General features: G+C 32.8%; 2 protein-coding genes, 2 long non-coding RNA genes and 1 pseudogene across 4 annotated transcripts; 4 read left to right on the top strand and 1 right to left on the bottom strand.

Moving 5' to 3' along the window:
- The first annotated feature begins 4861 nt into the window (after positions 1–4861).
- Positions 4862–5719, top strand: LOC108487127 (transcription factor bHLH137). The gene is made up of 3 exons (XM_017791386.2): positions 4862–5216; positions 5287–5457; positions 5539–5719. Exons 1-3 carry the CDS (start codon positions 4980–4982, stop codon positions 5656–5658), a joined length of 528 nt encoding a protein of 175 aa, XP_017646875.2. The 5' UTR covers positions 4862–4979; the 3' UTR covers positions 5659–5719.
- A 957-nt stretch (positions 5720–6676) lies between these two features.
- LOC128295557 (uncharacterized) lies at positions 6677–7191 on the top strand. Its single transcript, XR_008286057.1, has 2 exons — positions 6677–6786; positions 6862–7191. It is a non-coding gene; the product is annotated as an uncharacterized LOC128295557 (long non-coding RNA).
- Positions 7192–7541: 350 nt separating this feature from the next.
- On the top strand, positions 7542–8455 carry LOC128295555 (uncharacterized). The gene is made up of 2 exons (XR_008286056.1): positions 7542–7646; positions 8039–8455. It is a non-coding gene; the product is annotated as an uncharacterized LOC128295555 (long non-coding RNA).
- Positions 8456–13236: 4781 nt separating this feature from the next.
- On the bottom strand, positions 13237–15265 carry LOC128295200 (FACT complex subunit SSRP1-like). The gene is made up of 6 exons (XM_053030476.1): positions 14879–15265; positions 14697–14791; positions 14073–14218; positions 13846–13993; positions 13527–13625; positions 13237–13431 (listed from the first exon to the last, which is right to left on the bottom strand). The coding sequence occupies exons 3-6, from the start codon at positions 14171–14173 to the stop codon at positions 13249–13251; spliced, it is 531 nt and encodes a 176-aa protein (XP_052886436.1). The 5' UTR covers positions 14174–14218; positions 14697–14791; positions 14879–15265; the 3' UTR covers positions 13237–13248.
- LOC108476298 (sialyltransferase-like protein 4) lies at positions 14967–20296 on the top strand (annotated as a pseudogene).
- The last annotated feature ends 5794 nt before the right edge of the window (positions 20297–26090 follow it).

Genomic DNA, 26090 nt, shown 5'->3' with positions numbered 1-26090 from the left:
CTTAGTTAATTAGATTTGGTTAAATAGCCGAATATCTGTATATCTAGTTATATGTTAAACAAGTTAACTGAGTTGTAATTGTGGAAATAGATTGGATGTATTCGGTTCTTGGGTAATGAAATTTAGAAATGTTGTCATTTGGAGGTTGTATATAGTTTGCCATGCATATATGATATTTACAGTGAGTACATTGCATGATATGTCTTGATTTTAAATAATTACCATTTGAATATTACTTATTCTGTTAAAACAAGGATGATATATGTGTTATTAGTAAATCGATTTTATTACTCATGTCACAGTTGAGTGGTTAAAAAGACTCGTTATTATGCATGTGAATTGTTCAAAAATTACGAGTAAGTCTCATAATGCTTCGTAACCCACTCCGACGATCGATACGGGTTAGGGGTGTTACAATAGTACAAAATAATAAGTTTTATTATCTACATAATATTAAATTTTAAATCCTTAGGTGAATAGTACATAATTGAAAATATTAAAAACTAACCTCGACTTCTGATCGTTGATCTAATAGTAGTCGGATATATTCGAGCTCCTTCGGTAGTCCTACAAATAATATGTTATTTAAAATATATTATAATAAAAAAATTATGATAACTATATTATCAAATGAATTTTACCTTGTTATGAGTGGGAAAATATAAGGGGCATCAACTTGGGAATGTAACAATAGTAGTCGGTACCATGCCCAAGACTGCAAAATGAGTATACAACCACCAATTTTATTTTTTTGTGGTTGCGTTGCCTAACACATCTCTTGGTACAATGTGGCCAACACGGTTGATTCCCACCTAATTCAGCCTGCTTCTTTCAAGTCGATGAGTTGTAGTAGCCACATTAAATGTACCAGATTTCGAGATTTATCAGGAATTAGAACACTGCTAATTATGTAACACCCCTAACCTAATCCGTCACTGGAACAGGGTTACAGAGCATTTACAGATTAAATACAGACATTTCATTTCATTTAGCATTCACATCAGAAATCAATCATATACAATCATATTGTCCCTTATATGAACCCTCGAGGCCCAACTTATGCATTAGAAACAAGTTAGGACTAAACCGAGTACTTAGAAAATTTTTAGCAAAATATCAAAATTTTTCCAAGGTGTAGGGGACACACGCCCATATAGCCAGGCTGTGTGTCTCACACGGTCAATAGACACGTCCGTGTCTAAGACTGTGTGGGTATTCGAAATAGGGACACACAGTCGTGTCCCAACCCATGTCCAAATTAAAGTGCTCACTGACTTGGGTTACACGGCCAAGCCACACGCCCGTATGCTAGGCCGTGTGAGTATACTAACTTGCATTAAGTAGGTGAAGGGGTCACACGGCCAAGTCACATGCCATGTACTAGGCCGTGTGTCACACACGACTGAGACACACGCCCATGTCTCTGCCCGTGTGGACGAAAATAGGCCATTTCCAAGGCCATATTTCTCACCTAAATTTATCTTCCACCTACATCAACACTTTAACACATTCACGAGCCAATATAAAACATTCAAATCAATCCAAAACCAAGTTTTAAACAAGTCATATTATCTCATATATCTTAGGATTCAAATTTACCATGATGATCAAAACACATATTTGCTTACTTATTCCAAATATGCTATCTCAACTCATTCATCAATACGTCTATATTCTATCCATCATTCAACCACACCAAATATGCCTATATTCTATCCATCATTCAACCACACCAAACATATATCAAGCATGATAATACCGTACATATATATTCATCAAAATATGTCTAACACAAGCCATTCCAATGGCTAGTCACAACCAAACACATACATACCATCATTGGCCAAATTTAACCTATACATGCCATTATAACCCAAAATTAATTTGTTACATATACCGAACTGAGTTGATGGAGTAAGTATTTAATGCTTAGTAAGTTCGTGTAACAGAGATTAACTTACCATTTATTTACATTTAAGGTAAGCATACAAAATATATCCAAAGAAATTTAGCTAATAGCCTAAACACATAACCTCATCAAACATGTTAGTCATGTATTTCACATGAATACCAAGAAACATGTATGAGCTCATCAAATATCAAATTTCCATGTGTTTCATGTATATACAAGTAATGATTCATTTCGAACTCATATTTTCTCATGTTAGGGTTTTGCCTATTGAATCATTTAAAATGTCAATGGATACACGGTAGTACACAGAAAGTGTACAAAACTGTAATTCGTCATTTCATATTCAGGAATACTTATACAAGTACATAAACGGGAAGCTCTCTCTTGAGCCATAGAACGGGAAGCTCATGTAAGCCATGTAACGAGAATCTCATATGAGCCAATATCAGGAAGTTCAAGCGAGCCAATATCAGAAAGCTCTAGAGAGACATTAATCAGGAAGCTCATGAAAGAGCCTTTAATCGGGAAGCTCCGAAGAACCATATATCGAGATGCTCATAAGAGCTACGGTTTGTCCACAACACATGTAGGATCAAAATCAATTGGGATGCTCCAAAGAGCTATTAACAGGAAGCTCGCAAGAACCATATAACGGGAAGCCCATGAGAGCTAATAACAGGACAATCTTTCAAGCTGTGGTGTGTCCGCAACACATGCAGGACCACAACCAATTTGAGAACCCTATATCCATTGAATTTCATTTATTCAAACAGGACTTAATACTTGTCGATCATCGTCGGATATGTAATTAATTTCATACATGGCAATTACACAATTTAGATACACAACATTCGATTCAAACATATAATTATACAATTTAGTTACACGAACTTACCTCGACAATGTTCGTGTACACAAAAGCTACTAATCTGCTACTTTCTCTTTTCCTCAATTTAACTCCATATTTGATCTATCCATATCTATACGAAAGAGTTTAACATCAATTTATATTCAATTCAATCCAATTCACATATTATGCAAAATTACCATTTTGCCCTTATACTTTTAATTAATTACGATTTCGTCCCTAGGCTCGAAAAATGAAATTCATGCAATTTAATTCTTATTCCAAGCCTAGCCAATTTTTATGTATCACAATATCAGCCCATGTATTTCACAAAATTCAGAATTTTTCCATGAATTTTATATCTTTTCAATTTAGTCCTTAAATCATAATTTCATTAAAATTCCCTTAACAAAAGTTGTTTATTTATCAACAAATTTTCATTTTCTACCATAAAACTTCATAATTCATACGTACTCAACCATGAAAAAATCCTAGTACTTTGATAACTTTGCAAATTAATCCTCGAGATATCTAGATTAAGTTATTACGATCTCAGAAATATAAAAATTATTAAAAACGGGACAAGAATGCTTACCTAATTAAGCCAAATAAGCTTGCTTGAAAACTTAGGTTTTCATGGCTAGGGTTTCCATTTTTTTTTTTTTGGGAAAGATGATGAAAAATGATGATATTTTAGTATTTAATTAATTTATCATCTTTCCAATTTAATCCTTTTCTTTTTTTAATTTCCATGATAAATCATCATATTTATCTACTAACTCCACTAAATAGTCTATTTTCCATATAAGGACCTCCAGTTTTGAATTCCATAGCTATTTGATCCCTTTAGCTACTAGAATTCAACTTTTGCACTTTATGCAATTTGGTCCTTTCCCTCAAATTAAACATGAAATCGGTAAAATTTTCTTAACGAAATTTTCATACGATATTTCAATCATAATGCAGACCATGAAATAATATTAAAATTATTTTTCTTCCAGACTTGGATTTGTGGTCCCGAAACCATTGTTCCGATTTCACTGAAAACGGGCTATTACAAATTAACCTCAGGATGAATGTTCGGGTGTGTTGTTCTCTTTTAAAGGCACTCGAGGTGTTGTCGAGATAACCAAAATTATATTCCAACCATTTCATCTCTATCCTGCTACCAAAAAACTTATTTGGCACCTTACCTAATAATCGCTCGCAAATGACACTCTAACCGCCAACGACCACTGATCCCGTAACAATTGGTCTATCCATTGGTAAACCAAGTTGTAAATTTATTCCTCAAGTGTGATTGTACACTCACCGCATAAAAGATGGAATGTTTGTCTCGGATCTCCATCTTTCCACCAACGCGCTGATAAGTGCAAGATTCAATCTACACCCCCTAGCATACGAGACACGTGGAAGAATTCCTCCTCTTCCAAGTATTATCCAATTACATGCGGTGCCCTCAATGATAGATTATGTATGTCTCCAAAATCCAATCTTCAACTTGAAAAAAAAATTTATAAACTTAATAATGTTAACAACTTAATAATGAACTTAATTAAAATTAAAAAAAATTAAAAATATTATTTTCAATCAGACGCTGGAAATATGGTTGTCATTGAAATGAATAAGAATATTTTTCATTATAAAAATCAATTAAAATGAATAAAATACGAAATAGAAAATTAAAACAAGAATAAATTTAGAGAAATTTAATGAAAAATAAAAACTAAAAATTGAAAGAATTGAGAGAATTGGATATGAATGCAAAATGGAGAAAATGATTAGGGTTTATATAGTAAATAAACTAGTCATTTTATAGCCGTTGGAGTTTTGTGACCGTTGAAATTTTACTGTTGGGAAATTGCGTCCCACAAGATGCACTCTCCTACCACATAAGCAAAAAACGCATCTTGCTAAATACATTTTCACTCCTGTTTCTAAAATCGACTTATTTCACTAAATATATTAAAAAACTACCTAAACCCATAGTTTTTTTTAAATTCGTCTTTTTTTATAAAATTTAACCGAAATATACCGCATATTTTGCATGGAATTTAGTGACCCTATTTCTCTCCCTTTGATTGTCGATATAAAGCATTGTGCACTTAGCATCTTTGCTTGTCAATTGTCATCATCATCTTTTTCACTCTCATTCCCATCACTTTCTTTCACACACAAGAGACACCCGAAAGATCTCACCCATATTTTGTTTTTGTTTCAATGGCATCCTTTTCAACCAAATCTAACCCTTTCCTCATTGATTCCATTTTCTCCCCACATAAGATTTCTGGGTCTGTAGGAGAAATTGAGAACCTCAATTTCAATTGGGTTTATAGTAATAATAATGAACCTTCTGGTTCAATTTTTAAAAAGCAGAGCAGCACTGGTGAATTCACTGTTGTTGATGATATTGTCGCTCTTACAAGCAAGAAAAGAAGGGCTAAAAATGGGGTTAAGGTAATATTTTTATTTAAAAAAAATCCACGAATTTGGGTTTAATTTTTCATTTTTTTTTTTTTACCATTAGGATGAAAAAGAAGGGAAACCCAAGAACCAGAAGAAGGGAAATGATGAAAAGAAAGTGTATAAAGGTAGTAAAAAAGATAGAAAGAAAGGTGGTGAAGAGCCTCCTAATGGTTACATTCATGTTAGAGCTAGGAGAGGTCAGGCAACTGATAGCCATAGCCTAGCCGAAAGGGTATTTGTTTTTTTGTTTTGTTTTTTTGTATTACATTATTTATCATGTTGTGTTTATCGTGATTGTGGTTGAATTTTGCAGGTAAGAAGAAAGAAAATCAGTGAAAGGATGGAAAAATTGCAGCGACTGGTTCCAGGATGTGATAAGGTGTTCATAACTTTCATTTGTTGTTTGTTTTTCAAAGGAGAAAAAAGTGGTTAACTGCAGCATAAACCATGAGTCTCTAAGCTTTAAAATATTAAAATTGGATCCTAATATAAAAGACTTACTTCAATCAGGTACTTCTGTTATTCCACTTGTCAGCTTTTGCATTAAATATCTGTTTTCTGTTTTGTTCAACTGACCAATAGATTGACAAATCCAAGGGTAGGCGGGGCATACTTTTGCCAATGTTTTTAAAATCTGTCCAAACGATTTCATTAAATAAATTATTAAAAAATTTATAAAAATAAAAAAATTAAATTTTGATTTAATTGGTGTTTTATCCTATCCAATCGATCCGTATTAGTTTTCGAGTCAACTAATCCAATGCACTTTTCTGAATCAATATCCTGACCATTTCTTAATCTAATCGGTTCAATCAGTTAATCTACTCTAATTCAAACAACTTGGCTTAGCTTAGCCCCATTGGCTAAATAGATTAATCACTCTTTAGTCTATTTTCAAAATTAAAAGATTCAATTTAAGTTTTTTTTGCCTTTGATTAAATGAAAAAATTATAGTTCTAGTTTTTCTTTAAAAATTAATAATTGATTTTAGCTATTTTATTTTTGGTGAATTACAATAATAAGGTAAAACCCGAACAATAAACGCGACTAACATGACTTAAATCCAAGCCACACTTGAGGCGGTGAACATCCTAACCATTAAGCCATTACATAGGATTTAATTTCAACTTTTTATATTGAAACTATTTAATTTTGCCCCTTCAAATTTTATAATCTTATCTCAATTGTTTTAAATAAATTTTTGGTTTCACCCTGGATAGGAATTTGAAATTAATACAAAGGAAAATTATGCAATAATGCTTTCCTTCAACATTGATTTCTGTCTGACAGCTTTCCATTTTTCTCTTCCATGAAAGTAGATAACTGGAAAGGCTCTTATTTTAGATGAAATTATCAATTATGTTCAGTCGCTTGAAAGTCAAGTAGAGGTAAAATTATTAAAACTCTTCAGAATTTTTTTTTTAAATTGTAATCCAATAAGCAATATTTTTTTTTTTTGCCTTGTGTTTTATTTTAGTTTCTATCAATGAAGCTTGCTACTTTGAATCCTATGTTTTATGATCTAGGAGTTGACCTTGAAGCATTTATGGTCAAACCAGAGGTAAGAAATTAAATTGAAAAATAGTTTGATAAAATGTTTAATTATTTGTCTCTAAAATATTTAATTATGTTTCAGATAGTAAATAATGTATCCTCACCAACACAATGTAACCCCACTCAGCCTATAACCACTACGGCTGCCGCTGCCGCCATTGGTACCATGGCCACATTTACTCCGACTAATAATATTCCGCTCTTGGATACTTCAGCTTCACTTTTGTTTCACCAAGGAGAAATGTCCGCGGTCTTCTCTCAGTTTCAGGTATACTCTATATTAGGGTTTTGTGTTTTTCTACAATACTTAAATTTGAGAATTAGTCTATATATTTTATTTTGACATAATTTAATCCTCTGCTTTTATAATATTATTCAAAATAGTTAATACCATTAACAATTCTAATTAAAATACCCTTCCAACCCAAAAACATCCATGTCAATATGATGCATTTTGAAGGGGTTAATTGTGATAACTATTTAGATTAGCGAATCACATTATAAAATAAAAGAATTAAATTATATCAAATTAAAATATTGAGACTATATCTAATTAAAATATTGAGATTATATCTTAAATTTAAACATAATAAAAGCATCATATATAACAACTACTTAACCTCAATTCAAGCTTTCACCTTTAAATACGACATTATTCAAATTCAAAATTGGAAAATCTGCAATTCTTTTTGCAACAAATAAAAAAAATGGAAAAACATACATATTAATTATAAATATTTGAAAACACATGTTTTTTTTTTTAATCAGGACAATGGTAGTGTACTGTGGGAAGAGGAGGGCTTGCGGCAAGAATTTCCAAATCCGTTCCGTTCATTTTAATGCAAACAACTGCCCTACAAACATATGGTATTAACTATGAAGCCCTCTTGTCTTGACTTTGATGCAATAATAAAATATTAAAATACATTCACTTCTGTTTTTTTAAGGATAAACCAATACTTAGTCCCTAAATTTGAGAACTTTTTTCAATTTGGTACTTTTAACTTTTTTGGTTCACAATAGTCTCGAAATTCAATAATTTCTTTTTAGTTTTGGCCCATATAATCATGTGACACCTGATATTATGTCACGTCATCACCTAAATATTTATATTATTTTTATAAAAAATTTATCAAGTTCAAAAATAAATATGGGTCAAAAATTGTTTAGTAAATAAAATTTAAAAAAGGGTCAAATTTTGAATTAAATGTTTCCGTGTCGCTTTCTATAATATAGTCTAACCTTTGGCTCTAACCTAGCTTCCCAAAGAGGCACAAGATGCCGAAAGCAAAGGGAAAGGAAGACCCAAAATTTCAGCATTAAAGCTCTAATTTCAAGTTCCAAAGGCTATCAACGACATCAACGGAGGAAGAACACAAAGGACAAACATAATCCACTAAATAAGACTATAATTTTTTGTAGTGTTAGATCCATTATTTCCTCTTATCTTTTTTTGTTTCGTTTCTCGTTAAGTCTCCCAAGCACAAATGCCAAGACCCAACATTGGATTGACTTAGGAAAAAGACAAAAGGAAATAAGGGTAACAATAGAAGTATGTTTTATTACTACTTTCTTTTAGGGTTTAGTGACAAAGAAAGAAAGTGAACTTGAAAGCTAAGTCTTATTTTTTTGTTTATCAAAAAATTGAATGGAATGAAAATGAAATTTTAGTTAAATTAAGTAATTTATTCGAATCGAGTTAATTATTTTAGTTGAACTAAATAAATTATTCAAGTTTGAATAAATTCTTAGTTAATTTATTCAAATAATTTAACTTAAAAGAATTATTTATTTGATTAAATTCATACTCTCAAATAACTTCGGATTTTATTTACTTTAATATTATTTTTGTTTTGCAAGTAGAATTTAATGTTTTATTAATAATATCATCATATTTATAACATATTTAAAAAGGAAAATTTGATTTTGGCCATTGATATACATAACATATCTCCAAGTCTTAGTGATATTTATATATTTGAAATTTATTTTGTCTATTTTTCATATTTTAAAATTAAGATTCAATTGTTAATCACATTAAAATTATTTTTTCGTTAGTATGATATTTTTAAATAAATAAAAAAGAACTCTCATGACTTGGTAGCTATGTAAAAAATTGATGTTTCAATGAACTTAAATTTAACATATGAATATTAACAATGTTAATAATTTAAATTTGTATTTTGAATATGAAATAGTAAAGAAATTAATTTTTTGGAATAAAAATAAGGGCTAATTCTTAAATGCATGAAAATTAAATATCCTGGCGTGGATAAAGAGATATAAAAATGTGTTTTTTAAGTAAAAAAATAAACAATGAGTTTGATACAACTTAATTTAAAACTAATTTTTATTATTAGCTAAATAATTTTTTAAATGAAAAGCCAGAATTTGCGGGCTATATTACTAGTTTTAGGCAACAAAAAATACTTTTTACTATTTTCTAAGAAAATGTTAAAAACAAGTTAAGTTGTACTATTTTCAAATTTTAATGCTTTAAATATATTATTATATGTGTAATGTTAATATTAAAATTTTAAAATTTGAGACTTAGAATGATCCAATTAAAAATACAGATAAATCTATAATTGTCTACATAGTATAAGACTAATAATTGAATTTAAACAAATAAATTTAATTTCTACTATTATGGGTCAGAGTTAAAATTTTAAATATTAAAAATATAAGGATTAGGTCTAAAACTTTTACAAAGTACAAGAACTAATAGAAGAATTTAACCAAATAAAAAAAACAGACTAAAACGTAGGAAGAAGCGAGGTAGGTTCTTTTGTCGTGTGTGGTGCGACCAGGCAGTCCTGCCATTGTTGACCATAAATTCAAAGTCCAATCTGAGCTTCTATTTCTTTTTTCTTTTTTTTTTTTTGGCTAGGCCAATCTGAGGTAGTTTTTTTTTTATTTTATCTGATCACAATCATCCTTCGGATTTAAAAATTAAATTGTCGAAAAGGGTTTTGCACAAAAACTCTTCGAGGATATGAGACTTCTATTCAAATTAATCGAAATGTTGGAACACCTTCTTAGTGATGGAACTTAAGAAAGTTACAATGATCAGGGGTGAAGTTAAAATAAATTTTTTAGGGTCGAATGAAATTTTATTTTTTATAGTTTATATTTTTATAACTTTTAAAAAATTAAATCAATTTTTATAATTTTAACGGAGTAAAAGTATAATTTTATTTTATTAATTTAAAATTTAAAAAAATTAAAGACTTAAATAATAATTTTCTATTTTAGGATGTACCTACCAACTCCCTACTTTTGCCTCTAACAATGATAATGAAAAGATAAACTTGATCGAGAGAAAAATAAGGAAGTCAAAGATATTATCAATTGTCAACAATTTAGAAGAGCAAGTTGTTAAAACTTTATGTTGACGCTTAAGATTTAGTGTTGGGTGTTAACATCCTCTCCCTTAAATTATAATATAAGCTTTACATGTAAAATAAATAAATATTAATTAAAATAAAAAGATTAAGTTGAGCAATAAAAATTAGACAAATCCATAATATCAATATTTAAATGATCCAATATAGTAAGTTGGTAAAGATTTTAAATAAATGATGTTTAAATTAGATTAAATCGATTGATTAGATCGAAAATTGGTTGAGGTATCAATTTTGAAAATAATATTGAATTAATTGAACTAAATTTTTATTTTTAATATTTTTAATTTTTTAAAATTTTAATAATCTTTTAATCAAACGAGTTAGAATATCATTATCCCAAACTCCTTAAATTATTTCACTTTTAATTAAAGCTTAAGAGAATTTTATCAAAATAAAATTATGAAAGACACTTTTTCCAACATTTAAAATTTAGAAAATATTGATCAAGATGAAAATACATAAACAAAGACAGAATCAAGTAATTATAAAATTATAAGAATTTTAGTTTACGGAGTGATAATTAAAATTTTATTAAACACCTATTTAGTATGAATTTAAATTATTATTGTATTTGTTGAATATTATATTGTTAAAAACTATAAAATTATAAAAATATTTAAGACTTGCACGTTACTCAATCAATGATATTTAATATTATCAATTAAACATATAATATATTTAATAAAGAAATACTATATTCAATTTATGATTTTTCTTTTTATAATTACAAGCGTCTTCATCCGTTTTATGATTTAAACTTAATTTTGTTCAAACTGAGGAGATATTCAAGTAAAGCCTTCTAACAAAGTCGATTCTAAAATTCAAATTTGGTCTAAAGCAATTTATGACTTTATGTTTGCAAGAATAGTTTAATTTTTACACTCAACTCACAAAAAATTAGATTGATTCGAATTAAACAAATCAGATTCTTGATTTAAGAAAACTGACTCGACTATTTTAAAGATATTTTGAGATATCTAGTCTTTATTAGGATATTATTAGTCATGTTTTAGTTGTCTATTTGGTGGAGATTATTATTGTAATTTTTAATAGTGTATCAACAAGTCTAAAAATGCATATATAAGTAAGACTTGTGTAGGTAAAAGGAATGGGAATTTAGCACTTAGTCTATTCATTAGGAATTGTCATTGAAATGTACATTTTGTGAGTAAAATAAACCAGTCACTTGGTTTTATAATGATGAGAGATTTAGATCTTCGGTGCAAAGGTGAGGTTGTTACATTTATTAATGGAAGAATTTAAATCATTATTTGTATGAGGTTAAAAATAATGAATTGTCTATTTAGATAAGAACTCGTAAATAATTATTAAACTACGGCTCTGTTTGTTTGCCAGTAAAATATTTTTTGGAAAATGATTTTTGAAAAATAATTTACTTTTCTGGAAATGATTTACTTTTCTGGTGTTTGGATGAATCTGTATAAAATATTTTCATTGTTTGGTAGATTTCATGAAAATATTTTCTAGAAAACTGCTTTTACATATATTAATAAATTTATATATATATATTAATAAAATTATACTTTAAATTAATTTTACATATATTGAAATGATTTATTATAAATAAATCAAATTAAACATATAATAATACTCAATTATTAAGTTAGAATATTAACCGTCATAAATTAAAACAACCAAAGTCAAATAAATTATTTGTAATTGTGTTATAAAAATAAAAAATAAAAGATTGAATAATTATAAATTAGCTTCCAAACCACAATTAATACTAGAAATTAATAATATTATCCAAATGCATAATTAGTAATACACCACATACTAACAATAATATTGTTCAAGTGCATAACTAATATTACACCACATTAAAAGTATCAATATCTTCAACCTTGAAAAAATTTTTGAAGCCAAAATTTTTCTATGCTTCTTACTTGAAAACATTTTTTTATCATAAATTTCGTATCAGAGACAGCTCACCAATTTTCAGCTTTGAATGTAAAGCATAATGTTAAGATTCTAGGAATAACTGAGATTTGTAATGATGCTAGTAAACAATGACAAAGAGTAAGTTGTTATGATCATAAATAAACAGTATTTTCCAATAGACGACCAAGCATAATAAGTGAATCAGGATGTGTTGGCCATGGACTCGATTAGGAACTGGTAACCTTTTGGTACTGCTGTCTTTGTGCTAACACACGTTGCTAGTGCTAGAACATCGGAACCAAGGCCACGAGACATGGCTAGAAACAACAGCAAATGGAAATTCGCGATACACTTCACGAATAGAAGGCTCTTTGTCCTATCTAGATGATTCTTCAGTGTCCTCATTGTCACGAGGTTGTTCTGGTTCTCAATAGGAAAGGTTGATGAAAGAGATCTCTGCATCAAAGCAACCATTCATTTGTGTTTCAGAGTAATTCTTAAGTAAAACACAGGTCCAACTCCAACCTGAGAAATAAAAACATAATAACAACCACTCTTGTATTTATTGTTAGACTAGTAGCGAACATAGGTGGACTTCGTTAAGCCACATACGAGGCTGCTAGCAGAAAATGACAGTCAATGATGTTTTTTAGGAGTCTTATACTCTAATATTAGCGCTGCACATAGTTACACGCCTAACAAGGGTGATTATTGATTTTATTTGTTTCAAAAGTGATTTTCCGGTATGGTGCAAGGCATCAATCTCAAAGTGACAACAATCAAGACCAGACAATCATGTCTACTTCCAAACTTAAATACTAATATCAAACTTAAATACCATGAAGCGGTCATGGCAAGAAAAGATCGATTTGGAACAGACATCAAGCAAGAATGGTAATTAAGAAGCTGCAAAGTTTGATATAATTGTGTTCTTGCTGTTTATCTGTCTGATACATCAGATTAAGGCAGCCTGCAAAGTTAAACCTTTGACGTAGAGCCCAAGGTATTACTGAATTGCTCACAGTAGATAGATATGTAAGTCGAAATAGTGTGTTTTAATATAGATGAGCATTACAAATCAAGGGAATCGGTTTATTGGCTACCCTATTTCTTCACTATAAATGCCTATGTATATTTATAAGACCCACCTCTTTTTCCGCCTATGAAAAATAGAAGAAGCCGGTCATTGCCCTCTTTGGTGCATTAGGATCCTTCTTTTTCCTTTTCTTCTTCTTTCCATCATCTTGTCCATCTCTACCTTTCTTCTTACTTTCTTTAGAAGAAGAGGCAGTTGCAGCTGTAGCAACAACAACTTCCTTCCTTTGATCCTTTTTCGCAGGTTTCTGTAATTGGAAATTCAATGTGAGATACCAAATTATACTTTGTTGACAATTTCCATTTACAAGAATAAACTATGTGAAGGAACAAAATGACTTACCTCTTTCTCATCTCCACTTTCACTAACATCAGATTCTTCCTCCCCAGAATCATCAGTTGGAGAACCTCCGTCGTTCTTGTCAATAATAAAGTTCTCATCCTGCATTTACAACTTCATCAATAGGGATAGCCAGAAGCTAATAGCTCAGATGTCAATATCTAGAATGTGTTTAGATATTTTTCCTATAACTATTACTAAAACCAATGTGTTTAGGGATCACTCGATGACCAAGTGAAAATTGTAATCAATGCATATTTCAAAAACAGATAACCATGTGCATATTAAAGACCTAAATAAAGATGGGGAAAGAAAAAAATACCTCCTCATCACTTTCACCTATACCAGCTTCGTTCTTAATGCGTTCAAGATGTGGATCAACTGCATCATCATTATCATTTTGAAGAATCTCAGCTACACTATCTGCGGTTCGTACATCTCCAAGGTTCATAATCCTCAAACCCTTAGAACTGCATGGTAAAAGAGCAGTTAATGAATTGCCAAAAGGACCAGAATTACTAACTCAATGGAAAAACTTATTAACCTAACCTGATGAAGTCAAACAAATTGTAATATTCATTTATCTGAATATTCTGAAATAAATGTTCTTGCTCAGTTTTTAATCTTATAAGAAGATCAATGTAATGCATATTTGAGCCACCAGCAGCATGCCTCTCAAATTCAACATAGCCAATCTGGCATTTTGAGTAGAAAGGGAAAGATAACCAAACATGTCAGTTAAAATAGGTACCTATCATTTGCATCTAGAACAACAGATCAATCAAGAGGCAAAAGTATGAGGCTGGTTGAACTGCCAAACAAACAGAGTATAGAAAAGTATATTAAAGAGGTTGTAAATATATTTTCCCTCTCTTATACCAATGAATATTACTATCTTACATTAGTGAAAGAATTGAACCTTTGGAAGCAAAAAAAGACGTACAATACTGCTATATTAAATTTTGAAATCATTAGCCTCTCCTTGGAGTCGCAAGAATGATAAATGAAGTTCAACACTATACCGACCCTTGTATGAAGAGCATACTAAGTCATACATTTAAAAGAAGAAAACAAAATTATATAAACCAAAAGAAACAAACCAAAAATCAAATATACACAAATGACACATTGGTTCTGATTAGGTGATTTTTCATCCCAATGTCAATGTGCTACCTTGTTGTGAGGATTACAATGCCCTTAAAAGTGACAACAGCTTCCTCAACTCCAGTACCAACATCAGCCACTGACATGATTTTTTCATGGAAAACCTAGAAGGTAATGGTACATAGCATTACCAAAGGAATCATTAGTTGTAAATTCATATTTTCCTAATAAAGAAGTGACAACAGACTTACCTGAGCAGGAGGACGATTTTCATCACCAACAAATTGGGTGTTGGTGTTGGGTATGTGGAAACTTATCTCCATAAGAACAGAATATGCGATGGACTTTTACCTGGAAGAGAAGATGAAGAACAGAAGAAGGAAAAGGAATAAAGAACGGAAGAAGGAGAAAGAGCCTTACCTGGGTGAAGGAGGAACCGGAAAAGCTCCTTGACCAAACTAATTTGCAACCTAATGGGAAGGGGAAGGGGAAGGGGAAGGGGAGAAGAATGTGTCATTTTCCGGAAAATGTCTTACCGAATTCAAAAGGGTAAGACATTTTCCTTAATAAAGAACTCTCTTTTTTCCCGTGTTTGTAAATATTTTACTTGGGAAATTATTTTCACCCAACCAAACATCAAAAAAGCCTGAAAAGCTTTTACGGAAAAGCTTTTACACGTTACCAATCGGAGCCTACATAACTAACAGTTCTTGTGTTCTATTCTTCAATAGTTATGCAGACTTAGGGTGGGTTTGGGGCAGTGGTGCGGTGCGTTTAGCTTACTTTTTGTCTCACGCTACAGTATCTAATCTCACCGCTGCCGCTGTTTTTACACTAACCGCAGGTAAATACACCGCCCATCCAAACTCACCCTTATTCTTAAAAAAATTAACTGTTTCCTTCAAAAATAAAATTATATAAATCACTTTCTCCCCACATTTAAATTTTACAGAAATATTCATAGCGAATGTATGACTTGATGAGTGCTTCTGTGAGTACTATAAGTTGTTTTTATGTAGCGTATGTTGTATGCATCTATAAATGCTTCCATGAGCAGGGGCGAAGCCAAAGGGGCTGGCATGGGCCCCACCCCCTTAAAATGTAAAATTACATTTTAGGCCCTTAAAATTTTTTAAAAATTTTAAATTAGTAAAGGTAAAATTGCACTTTGGTCCCCCCTAAAATTATAAAAAATTTGATTTAATCCTTTACAAATTATAAAGATATAAGCTATAAAAAATTAAAATTTCATCCGCTCCCCCCAAAAAAATTTTTTTGCCTTCGCCCCTGTCCATGAGTATTGTTTTTGGTTTCTTGAAATATGTGATAAGTTGGTTTTATGTTGTGTATGCATATATAAATGTAAGGTTAAGAAAGGAACATCGACATTACTGAAATGTACGATAAGTTGCTTTTATGCAGTGGATGCATCTCTAAATATAAGGTGAAGAAAGGAAAATCACCATTAGTGAAAATATATGATAAGTTGCTTCTATATAGTATATGAATCTATGATTGTAAAGTTAAGAAAGGGACATAATGACATTATTGCTTGTTGTATAATGTGTTAAAAGAAAGAGGTACTTGGTATGCCAGATTATTAGGACGTATTACTGAGATACACTGTATTATGACATTTTTCTTTTCGGTATTGCAGGAACAACTGTAAAAATAAAGATTTATACGTGGAGAACCTTTCACTTGTACTCCGTGATAGACCACCTTATGTTCCGAGGGAGTTTGATCCGTGTGCTGTTGCTGGCAACTCAGGTGATCATCTAAAAACGAGGTTTGAGAAAGAGAGAGATAACTATGAAGTTGTCATTAGAGAGAATGGTGCCCCGCAGTCATTAAGCTTTGGCTTCTTTTTTTTTTTTTCGAGTAATGTTTCTTATAATATTTTCGTATGGTAAATGTTGTATTGCAGAACCATACCGAATATGTTGGCAAGAAAAGTACAATTCGGCTTCTCAATAGAGAATCTGCCAGAGGTCTTGATAAAGTTGTAGGATTAGATGGTAATGACATTTTTTCTTAAAAGTTTTGTTGTTTACTTCTTATGCTTTCATAATTCTAAAGCATGATAAATATATGGATTTTAAAGCAACAAGGAAGGAGGTCTTGATAATCAAAACTACAATTCATGATTTTTATGAGTCAAATGATTCGGATTAGCATAATTGATTTCACAGATTTGATTGTTCCCCGAACTAGCTAATGAATCCCTTCTTTTGGTATGAATTTGCTTTCTCTGTTTGTGATTCGGTCGATGTATATGGTTTCATTGTGGATCCCGGTTATGAAGAATGGTACTATTTCTTGTAATTTTCTTTGTAACTTAACAGCCTAATTATGTTTACCTAACAAAATAAAATTTCATAGTACCCTGCAGGACTCAATATTCATCGGAATCTCAGAAAGGCCATACGCCTTTATACGGCAGGGCTTACTACCAGATGATGGAGTGTTTGGGTGTATGCCCTCTTTCATATTAAAATATTTGCATGTGTTCTTCCCTTGGAATTAATAATAAGAGAAGTGCTCTATTGATGATTAATAAAGAAATCAGTATCTTTGACAAATTTGTACCCGATTTTGTGGAAAGCTTATCAAAATCCATTCTCCAATGCCAAACGATCCAAACCTAGTTGTGAAGTGGGTTCCAAGTCGTAGCACTATAACAGCTGCTGAAAGTGCATCACTGAAATTCTTGAGGTTACTTTCTTTTAGTTGTTTTGTTTCAAAGTCACATGTATGACAAAATAATCAGATAATGATATAAAGGTCAATTTTTACCGGTAAAAATAGATAGAATTTTTAATGGAAGGACTAAATTGCTCTTTGATTTAATATGTAGAGACTAATTTACCCATTTTTCCAGTAGAAGAAACAAAATACAATCGGACTCCTAATAAAGAAATTTTCATAGTAATTTTACTTGCTTCTAAATATAGATCAAACACAAATCTTTCAGTTTCAAACTTATGAATCCTCATGTATAAGGCTCAAAATAAATAGAATTAAAAGTAAAATCGAAAATGAAAAAGTATTAATAAGTTTGCTTTAACAATTTTGGTGATGATAGGTATGTTAGAAACTGTCAAAGCAAATTTAGGTTGCTTTGTTAAATGTAGTTTTGTAATTGCATGCCACAACAAAGTCGAGCATTGTGTCAATCTGATTGTTCAGATATATGTAAACAAAAACCAAACCAATGATGGATCCTAAAAAACTTTTTTTAGTATAACTTTGTTAAGATATTATATTGTTAAAACTTTCTTCTTTTTTCGCTTTTAGTAAATTGTTTTATTCAATTTTGAAAAAAAACATATTATATTATCAAATACACTTTTATTTTAACATTGTAATAAAAATTATTTGACACATTGTAAGGTTATAAAACTTTGTTACAATATCAAAATTGTGTTGGGATATGCCTTGAAGTCAATCGACTTATGCAAGTAAATCTATGACAATCATGCAAACTACGAATCGAATGAAGCCGTGAGAGACAATGACCACGCAAACGACTTAAGAAGGGTTCATAATTATGAGACTGTATTAGATCAAAGTTATGTTTTTAAAATATTCTTAATAATTGTAGTGTTGGTGTTACGGGGCTAGAATTTTTGTCTAATAAACCGTGTGATTTTAGATGGTTTTTTGAGTTCAAATCCTGCCTAAGTCTACCTATTCTCAGAAAATGAGAATTCTAGCAAAAATTATCTAAGAAACTCAAGCAAGCAAAAGCAAACTCGAAACGAAAAAGCAAAGAATGAATAGAAAAGCCAAAAATAAATATTGGACACCAAGTGCTTGAGTAAATGCTCTTTGTATATTTTTAACTCAAGAATGAAATGAATACAAATAGAGGAGGAGGAATCTATTTATAGTTGAGCTCTCCAAATCCAACGACACATATCTAATTACATCAATGGCTGAGATTAGATCCCATCTAAAATAAGAGAGTCCTAAGTGATTTAATTCTATACATGTTTATTATAATGACCCAAAAGTCAGTGGTATCAGATAATACAGTTTCGGGACTTTGTTTCTATAAACCGAGAGCATAAATATTTTTATTAAATATTTACAAAGTTATATCATACATGAATTGAATTTTGGATATGTAATTTTTCTGAATTAGTGCTTAAATTAAGGTATAAGGACTAAATCGTAAAGATAATAAAATTTTAATTTTTATGAAATTTTGTTAATTGGAATTGGAATAAGGACCAAAGTGGCAATTATACCACTTTTAGGATTGATAGTGGTCGTTGGTACTAAAGAATAAATATTTGTTATAAAATTTAAAATTAAGTAAAATTATAAACTAAAATATATGTATAATAAAACCTTTAATGGGAGTAAAGAGAAAACGTTTTATTTTCTTCTTCCTCCCACAAAAATTCCATAGTTAAAGAAGAGAAAGCATTCGGCCTTTAGGGTTTCAAGTCTCAACAACAATTTGATTAGTGCAATTTAGTTTTTTTTTCTCGTGATTTTTATGTTTTGGGAATCCTGAGATCTTAATCTAGCTAACCCATGTGTTAATTTTTGAAACTATGAAAGTTTTAGAATGATTCCATTGATGAATCTTTGAAGGTTTAGGTACTAAATTGATAGATTTTAAGCTTAGAAGTGAAAAGAGACTAAATTGTGAAGTTAATTTATAACTTTGTACTATAGGGACTAAAATGCATAGATTTCAAAATTTGTGGTAGAAATGAGAAATAAGAAGTTCTAGTTGGACTATAGTGAAAATGAAATGAAAATATGAGTTCTACATTGAAAGTTATGTTAGTCCCAGTTCTATGAACTAAATTGAATAAAAAATAAAATTTGTATAAAATGTCAATTGATTCAAGAATTGGTTTATTATTGACAAAATTATATGTTTATGTTAATCCGTAGCTATTGTCAACCTGGAATCTACGAAAAGGAAAAGAAAAGCTAAAATTGTCGACGAATAGCTCTGAGTTTTCTATAAGTATTTCTATGGTCTAATTCTTATCTAAATATTGTGTTTTATGTTATTTTACATTGTAGATTGTTATTGTGAACTATTGAGGATTGATTAAATTGAATTGGGTATATTAATGTTGTATATTGATATAGGGACTAAATTGAATAAAGTAGAATTTATAAACTTAATTCGCATCTAGGAAGCAGTATGAGAAACTAGTGGAAGCATGTTGAAACATATCATAGCTGATGAATTTTGAATTATAAATATTAAGTTGTTCGTATGAAACGAATAAAGAGATGGATGACTTGTAGCCACACGACATATGATGGAGTAATTGCTAAGCCATCGTCATCGAGCAATCTGGGATGGCAAGTCATAGTTGTCGGGCAATCCAGGGTGGCAAGTCATCATTGTCGGGCAATTCGAGGTGGTAGGTCATTGTCGGGAAATCTGAGGTAACAAGTCATCGTTGTCGAGCAATCTGGGATGACATACTGAAATGAGTTAAACATAAGCACTTGAAATCAGAATATCGACTGAAGAGTAATACGATTTGAGATTTGACGAATTAGAAATGTATAATGAATGATGTTTCATGTTTGAGTTATAGGGAACCAAATGTTTAGATGTTGATTCTATGAATTGAAAATTATACCATCTCCTTATATTGTATTGGACTTACAGGAATACTACTGAGTGATATACTTATCATACGGTTTATTTTTCATGTGCAGGGTAAGTTTAAATCCACATGTTTGGTGTCCACTTCAACATCACATCAAGTTTTCCCAACTCCACAAAGTTTATGCCTCTTGTTCTAGTTAGTCTTGGCATGTACCTAATAAGTCTTTTTATTTTATAATGTAAATGATATCAACTAATGATGTAGATATGTAAAGTCATTTTGGATATAACGTGAATATGTTGTGACATGCATGGATACAATGAGCATAGTCAAGTTTTAATGTCTATATTTTATTAGTATGTAATGGATGATGCTTTGTCTATTGTCAAATCTATGGAACAGATGTTTGGAAGGTGTTTTAAGTGTGTTTTAGACATGTTACATTTGTAGGAAAACTGTTCATTTGGTCACTTTTTAGGTTGTTTTGTTGTTGGTTTTGATTGGCATGAAATGGCAAGTTTTGAACTTGATTTTTTTTGCAAAAACAGAGTGACGTTGCGACAAGAGTTTCACATCACAACATCGTAAAGTTGTCGTCGAGACAAAGCTAGACAATTTGTCACATCGTGCTGAGGAACCCCGTCGTCAAGACAAAACCAATCAGTTTGTCACGTTGCGATGAGGGGAGTCCCTCGTCACAACATTAGTCCTGCAAGTTAAATTCTTTACGTTTTGATCCCTATTCATTTTCAGTTTGGTTTTTGAGTTTTCATTAGCTCGTATAAAGCTTGATAACTATTAAATGCATGTCATGCTTGGATTTAATGGTTTATTGCATTATACTGATAGTTTGTGTACGTAGTTGCTTGAGCAACAGATTTGACGCTCCGTGTGTAACACCCCTAACCCGTATCCATCGCCGGACTAGGATTATGAGGCATTACCAGACATATCGGAGCATTTTATAATCAATTCACAAATATCATCCACACATCATAGCATCATAGTCAAACATCATTTCAAAGTCTCTTTCTTAGGTCAGCAAGACCTTAAACATGCTTTAGGAAGGGGTCGGGACTGAACCGAGCACATACAAAATTTCTCAGAAACTTAACAAATTTTTAAAGTTACAGAGGTCACACGCCTATGTAATCAGGCCGTGTACCTCACACGGCATTAAACACGCTCGTGTGTCTAAACCGTGGCTAAACAGGGCATACATACTAACTTGTACCACATGGCCGGAGACACGCCCGTGTGCCTTGGCCGTGGTCGAAACTGACTTGGGTCACACGGTTAACCACACGCCCATGTGTTTAGCCCCTGTACCCTTCGAAATGGCCACACGCCCATGTGCCAAGGGCCACCAGACACGCCCGTGTGTCTAGGCCGTACTCGAGACTATCTTTAAATTGTAAGACTACCCCAAGGGACACACGGCTGTGTAACATAACCGTATGTCGCACACGGCTGAAACACACGCCCGTGTGGACAAAAATAGACTATTCACAAAGCCAATTTGCCACCCTTAATGGTCATCTCTACAAGTCCAAAATCAAAGCATTAATTGCACCATAATTTTCAACTAATTTCAATCATAAAACATTCATCGTTCATGTCATATAATCACCAACTTTTCACATCCATTCTCATATCAAAATCATACCATTTCCATAACTAATTCACATAACTAACTTACCAAATTGACTATTTCTCACTAGGCCATTTACGCACATCAACACATCTTAACTCAACTTATATACCAAAAACCACACCAAATAGCAACTTTAATCTAGTCTCACGGACTTAGGGTTCTTGCATCACAATCCGTGCTGCCTTAGGCAGTTATTTGCTCCAAAAACGCTTAAGTCAGCCTAACTTCCACAAAAGAAGGATTCAACAGAATTCCTCCCAAAAACACAACTCAAATGAAAGCAACTCAAAGCCAAACAAGATAAACGAAGAACGAATCAAGAACAAGCCACAGAAAATAAGAACACAAGAGAGAAAGAGGAATTTGAGTGAATGCTCTCAAGAATTATTATTGTTCAAAAAAAACTCAAGTGCTTTACAATGAGGGGAGAGGCCTCTATTTATAGTTGAGCCTCTCCAAATCCAACGGTACAAATCAAGTACATTAACGGCTACGATTAAAGGGTATCTACGAATCAAATCTCTCAGATTACAAAACTATATCTTCTAAGATTACATATCATATCTAAGATTGCATATCTTCGAAGATCATGTTTCCATATTTGTCGAGCTTGTACATGGACCTTCAATCTCTTCAAGCAACGGGCCAATCCGATTGGGCCAAATGACCTCCTTCCTTCTTGATGGATCGCACAGATGTGTCATGGTTGCGGGCTCCCATGCACAACCCATGACATTCTCCCCCATCGAATCTAACGACGCCCTCGTCACGTCCTCCGCATGGTACCGATCTATCTTGTCTTGGAATTGCCACAAGGCTTCGGCAGGTTCCCAACTCGTCTCACTATCCGAAAATCCCTTCCATCGGACTAAGTATTCATGCCGCGGTCGATAGTACTTCCGTCTGACCACACAATCCGCCTCGATGTTCTCGACTTCTTGATCATAGGCAACTTTTACCCCCATTGGTGCTCGTTCGGACTTGCTTCGATTTGGGTCTTCTCCATCTTCATGGAATGGTTTAAGCATACTCACATGGAATACTTGGTGAACTTTGAGCTTTTCGGGCAACTTAAGCTTGTAAGCCACCTTACCTACCTTCTTCACAACTCGAAATGGCCCCTCATACCGTCGCACGAGTCCTTTGTGTAACCCATCATGTCGCAAAATCAGGTGTAGTTTAGCAAGAAATGGGTCACCAACCTGAAATTGCACGTCCCTTCGATTTCTATCCGCCCACTTCTTGTTGCGCTTACTTGCCTTATGTAGACAAGCTCTAGCTAGATCGTTTTGCTCTTTCCAATCTCTCATAAATCAATAAGCTGCTGGATTCGGTCCCGCATAACAAGTTGTAACAGCATTGGGTGTGAGCGACTGTTGCCCCGTCGCTATCTCGAACGGACTCTGGTTCGTCGCTCCAGTTCGTTGTAAGTTGTACGAAAATTGGGCCACGTCCAGCAATTTCGGCCAATCCCTTTGTGACGCACTTACATAGTGCCGAAGATATATCTCCAACAATGCATTCACTCGTTCAGTTTGCCCATCGGTTTGGGGATGCATGCTAGTGGAAAAGTTCAAGTCTGAGCCCATTAACTTGAACAACTCCGTCCAAAACCGACCCGTGAATCACCCATCTCGATCACTGATAATAGACTGTGGTATTCCCCAATACTTCACCACATGTCTAAGGAACAAGCGAGCTGCCTCCTCAGCGGGACATTCCTTGGTTGCGAGGATGAAAGTTGCATACTTCGAAAACCTGTCCACCACAACAAAAATACTCGCAAATCCATCAGATTTACGCAAACCTGCGATAAAGTCCATGGATAAACTCTCCCATGGGCGTTCCGGAATAGGCAACGGTTGTAACAACCCAGCAAAGGTTTTCAACTCAACCTTATCTTGTTGGCATACCAAATAAATTCTCACATAGGTCTCCACATCATCACCCATGTGAGGCCAATAAAACCGGTCCTCCAATAGAGCCAAGGTGCGGTGTATTCCTAGATGGCCAACCCATTTTGAACCATGACATTCCTTCCCTTTGCAAATTCCCATGTTGAGGCACATATAGACATTGCCCATGCGTGTATAGCAATTCTCCCTCGAGCCAAAACCGCCTCGTCTTTCCATCTTTGGCAAGCTCCATCAGATTATGGGCCGTGAGATCATGGGACAGTCCTTCTTGAATGCGCTCTAATAAGGGACTCTCGGGTTGGCTTATCGTTGCAAATTCTATTTTTCTGCTAAGTACATCAGCCACGATGTTCGCACTCCCCGGCTTGTATTCCTTGCTAAAATCAAATTCCGCTAGAAAAACCTGCCAACGAGCCTGCTTAGGGGATAACTTTTTCTGGGTTAAGAAATAGCTATTTACAACATTATCAGTGAATACCACAAACCTGGAACCCAGCAAATAGTGTCTCCATGTGCGCAGACAATACACCACCGCCGTCATCTCTTTTTCTTGGACAGTGTATCTTCGTTCCGTCTCGTTAAGCTTTCGACTCTCGAAAGCAATTGAATGCCGATCTTGCATCAACACCCCTCCAATCGCATACTCCGAAGCATCCGTGCGTACCTCATACCCCTTTGAAAATTTTGGCAATACGAGTACAGGCTCACTCACCATTGCTTGCTTCACTTGGTTGAAAGTTTTCTCACACTGAGGGTCCCAATCCCACATTTTGCCCTTTTTCAACAAGTCCGTCAAGGGTGCAGTGATCTTGGAATAGCCTTCAATGAAGCGACGGTAGTAGTTTGCTAATCCAAGGAAAGACCGCAACTCTGTCACCTTAGTTGGTAGCTCCCAATCAGCAATTGCTCAAACTTTACTTTCATCCATTCGAATCGTGCCCTCTCCCACAATATGGCCTAGAAACGGCACTTCTCGTTGGGCAAATGAGTATTTCTCCTTTTTGACATATAGCTCATTTTCTCGTAGAGTTTGGAACACCTCCCCCAAATGTCGCACATGCTCTTCAAACATCTTGCTATACACCACAATATCATCAAGATAAACAACAACAAAACGATCCAAGAAGGGTTTTAATTATAACATCCCGAAATAGGGCCTAAACAGAATAGTGGTTGCGAAACCACAAATCTGAGGTAGAAAATTTTATTTTATTATTATTTTGAGGTTCATGATATGATTGCATGATTGTGTGAAAATTTCGTGATGAAATTCTATGCATAAAGTGCTTAAGTTGAGATTAGGGACTAAATCGAATAATTTGCAAAACTTGCATTCTAGAAGTTTTTAGTATGAAATTGCCTTGGAATATTAATGAGGAGGTCTTAAATAGCAGTTTGACCAATTTCTAAGTCTATGGACAAAAATTGGACATGGATGGAATTTTTTGAAAGTTTAGTAGTAAGGGCATTTTGGTTATTTAGTTATTAAAATGAATTAAAAACAAAATTAAAAGCCAATTTTTGTCCATCTTCTTCATTTGGCCGAAATTTCAAGGGTTATCCATAGCTAGGGTTTGTTTCAAGCTTTCAAGCTCCATAGTAAGTGATTCCAAGCCTCGTTTTTAATGATCTTTACGTTTTTGGAGTCCCAATAACTTGATTAAGCTTATTCTAGCAATAATTCAACCTAGGGTTCATATTTGGAAAAATATCCATAGGTGAAATTTATGTGTTTTGGTGTTTTATGACAGAATATGAAGTTTTAAATTATGTTAGACAACTTGTGCTACTCGGTTTTAAGTGAAAACGAGGAAAAGGGCTTAATCGGTAAAAATACCTAATAGTCATAAATACATGTTAGAGTGTGAATTTGATGTTGTCATAGAAGGGAAAAATGATCAGCATGTCATAAAACATAAGAAAATAGGATGAAGTTTAAATTACGAGCCTTGGGGAAAAAGTGCAAATATGTGAAAGTTTAGGGGCAAAAATGTAATTTTGCTAAAGTTTGGGTCAAGGACTGTTTCAATAAATGTGAGTATTAAATAAGCTAAATTTTTTATTATAGATCAAGAAGAACAAAATCAGGAGTTAGACCGGGGAAAGAAAAAGATAGTGGACTTAAGATTCTTGCCTCACAATCCGTGCGGCCTTAGGTAGTTACTTGCTCCAAAAACGCCTAAGTCAGCCTAACTTCCACAAAAGAAGGATTCAACAGAATTCCTCCCAAAAACACAACTCAAATGAAAGCAACTCAAAGCCAAACAAGATGAACGAAGAACGAATCAAGAACAAGCCA

Source organism: Gossypium arboreum, chromosome 7 (genome assembly GCF_025698485.1).
Source record: "Gossypium arboreum isolate Shixiya-1 chromosome 7, ASM2569848v2, whole genome shotgun sequence".
NCBI lineage: Eukaryota > Viridiplantae > Streptophyta > Magnoliopsida > Malvales > Malvaceae > Gossypium > Gossypium arboreum.
Note: the sequence above shows the minus strand (reverse complement) of the source record. Positions and strands in the feature narration are given on the sequence as shown.